The following is a 1,679-nucleotide window of genomic DNA, read 5'->3' as shown; positions in this document are numbered from 1 at the left end:
AATAATAATAATAATAAATACTTATTTTTTGTGTGTGAGACAGAGTCACTCTGTGGACCAGGCTGGAGTGCAGTGGTGGGACACCACCATGCCTGACTAATTTTTTGTATTTTTAGTGGAGACGGAGTTTTGCAATATTGGCCAGGTTGGTCTCAAACTCCTGACCTCAGGTGATCTACCCATCTCGGCCTTCCAAAGTGCTGGGATTACAGGTGTGAACCATTGTGCCTGGCCTGTTTAACCTACATCTTGACAGGTTAACTTTGGTATCATATAATAGAAGGTACCCAAATTTACTTATTGTTATTAACAATAAGTGGTCAAAATAGGGGATTTTCCTCAAAACAGAATAATTTCACTCATTTAATAAATCTTGGTAAACAATTGAGTCATCAGACGAATTTATTATGCTGAATAAGTCTTTCTCATGTGTTTACTTACATGATAGTCAGCTTCAGGAAGTTTAATACCAGGAAATAAGTCACTAGTTATTCCATTAAATAAAGGTATATCATGTGATAAAAACTTTGGTTCATTTACATCTTTAATTGATCGAAGAAGCTAAAATTACCCAAAAAGTGCAATGTAAGTTAGTTGCCAGCATTTGCAACCCCACTTCTCCCACCCCGCCCCGACCCGACCCACCGCACCCCCCAGCCAAAAGTCAAAGTTTATTTTACATTGCTTTATGGAATCCCTATAATAAAAAGCCAATACTATGCTTATCGAGCCAACAAGTCTTCATATTCATATGAAGTATAACAATAACATAACCCAAAAAACTACCATTTCAACCTCATATGAAAAGACAAAGCACACCCTCTCAAGTGCCTATTTGTAGTTCCTGATTAACCTCACTAAAGAAAATTATCTTTCTACTGAAACTTTCACAATGCATATATCTAATACTTACAAGTATATCTTCATTTTCATTCGGGTATTTTAGTTTTAGATTGCCAGCAGCCACTAAAACGGCTTTTACTGCTCGCATTCCATAGTCATAATGAAATTGTGATGAGAGCTGCTCTGAGCAAAGCCTATAGGTCATTACTATTTTCACAGACAGAGGTTTTGCATTCAAAAATCCGTAGGAGTAGAGAGATATTTCTGCTATAAGGGCATAGTTGGGAACCATCATAGCCACTGTTCTAAAAAGAACCTGAAGTATAAAATAAATGAAATATATCACTTACATAAATGAAGCTGTTTTTAAGCTGAGCATAAGCATTCAAGGTGTGGTGTTGTCAAGTTTATTCTCCAAATGCAGCACCTTTTTCTAAACTATAATTTTTTTCAGTAGTACTTTTAATATTTTTACGCAGTTAGTATTTTTTTGGATGTCTAAATAAGTTTTGGGAGGGAAGTTACAATGTTATGAAAAAAATATCATTTTGAATGGATTATGCTGGGTTTTTTTTAATTCACAAACTTACACTCTTAAAAAATACTGGCTGGGGTACAGTGGCTGACGTCTGTAATCCCAGCACTTTGGGAGGCTGAGGCAGGCGAATCACGAGGTCAGGAGATCCAGACCAACCTGGCTACCACGGTGAAACCCTGTCTCTACTAAAAATACTAAAAATTAGCCAGGCGTGGTGGCATGAGCCTCTAGTCCCAGCTACTCGGGAGGCTGAGGCAAGAGAATCACTTGAACCCGAGAGATGGAGGTTGCAGTGAGC

The 1,679-nt window shown here is 37.7% G+C and overlaps 1 protein-coding gene across 1 annotated transcript in view; it reads right to left on the bottom strand.

Moving 5' to 3' along the window:
* Nucleotides 1-1,679, bottom strand: part of DNAH12 (dynein, axonemal, heavy chain 12) — a 261,319-nt gene that overhangs the window by 145,113 nt on the left and 114,527 nt on the right. Inside the window, exons 27-28 of the mRNA XM_011998427.1 lie at nt 914-1,167; nt 442-561 (exon numbers count right to left, since the gene is read on the bottom strand). Coding sequence (XP_011853817.1) covers nt 442-561; nt 914-1,167 — 374 coding nt within the window. The remainder of the gene's footprint in view (nt 1-441; nt 562-913; nt 1,168-1,679) is intronic.

Source organism: Mandrillus leucophaeus, unplaced genomic scaffold (assembly GCF_000951045.1).
Source record: "Mandrillus leucophaeus isolate KB7577 unplaced genomic scaffold, Mleu.le_1.0 Scaffold57, whole genome shotgun sequence".
NCBI lineage: Eukaryota > Metazoa > Chordata > Mammalia > Primates > Cercopithecidae > Mandrillus > Mandrillus leucophaeus.
The sequence above is the reverse complement of the archived record's forward strand: the minus strand, read 5'-3'. Positions and strand labels throughout refer to the sequence as shown.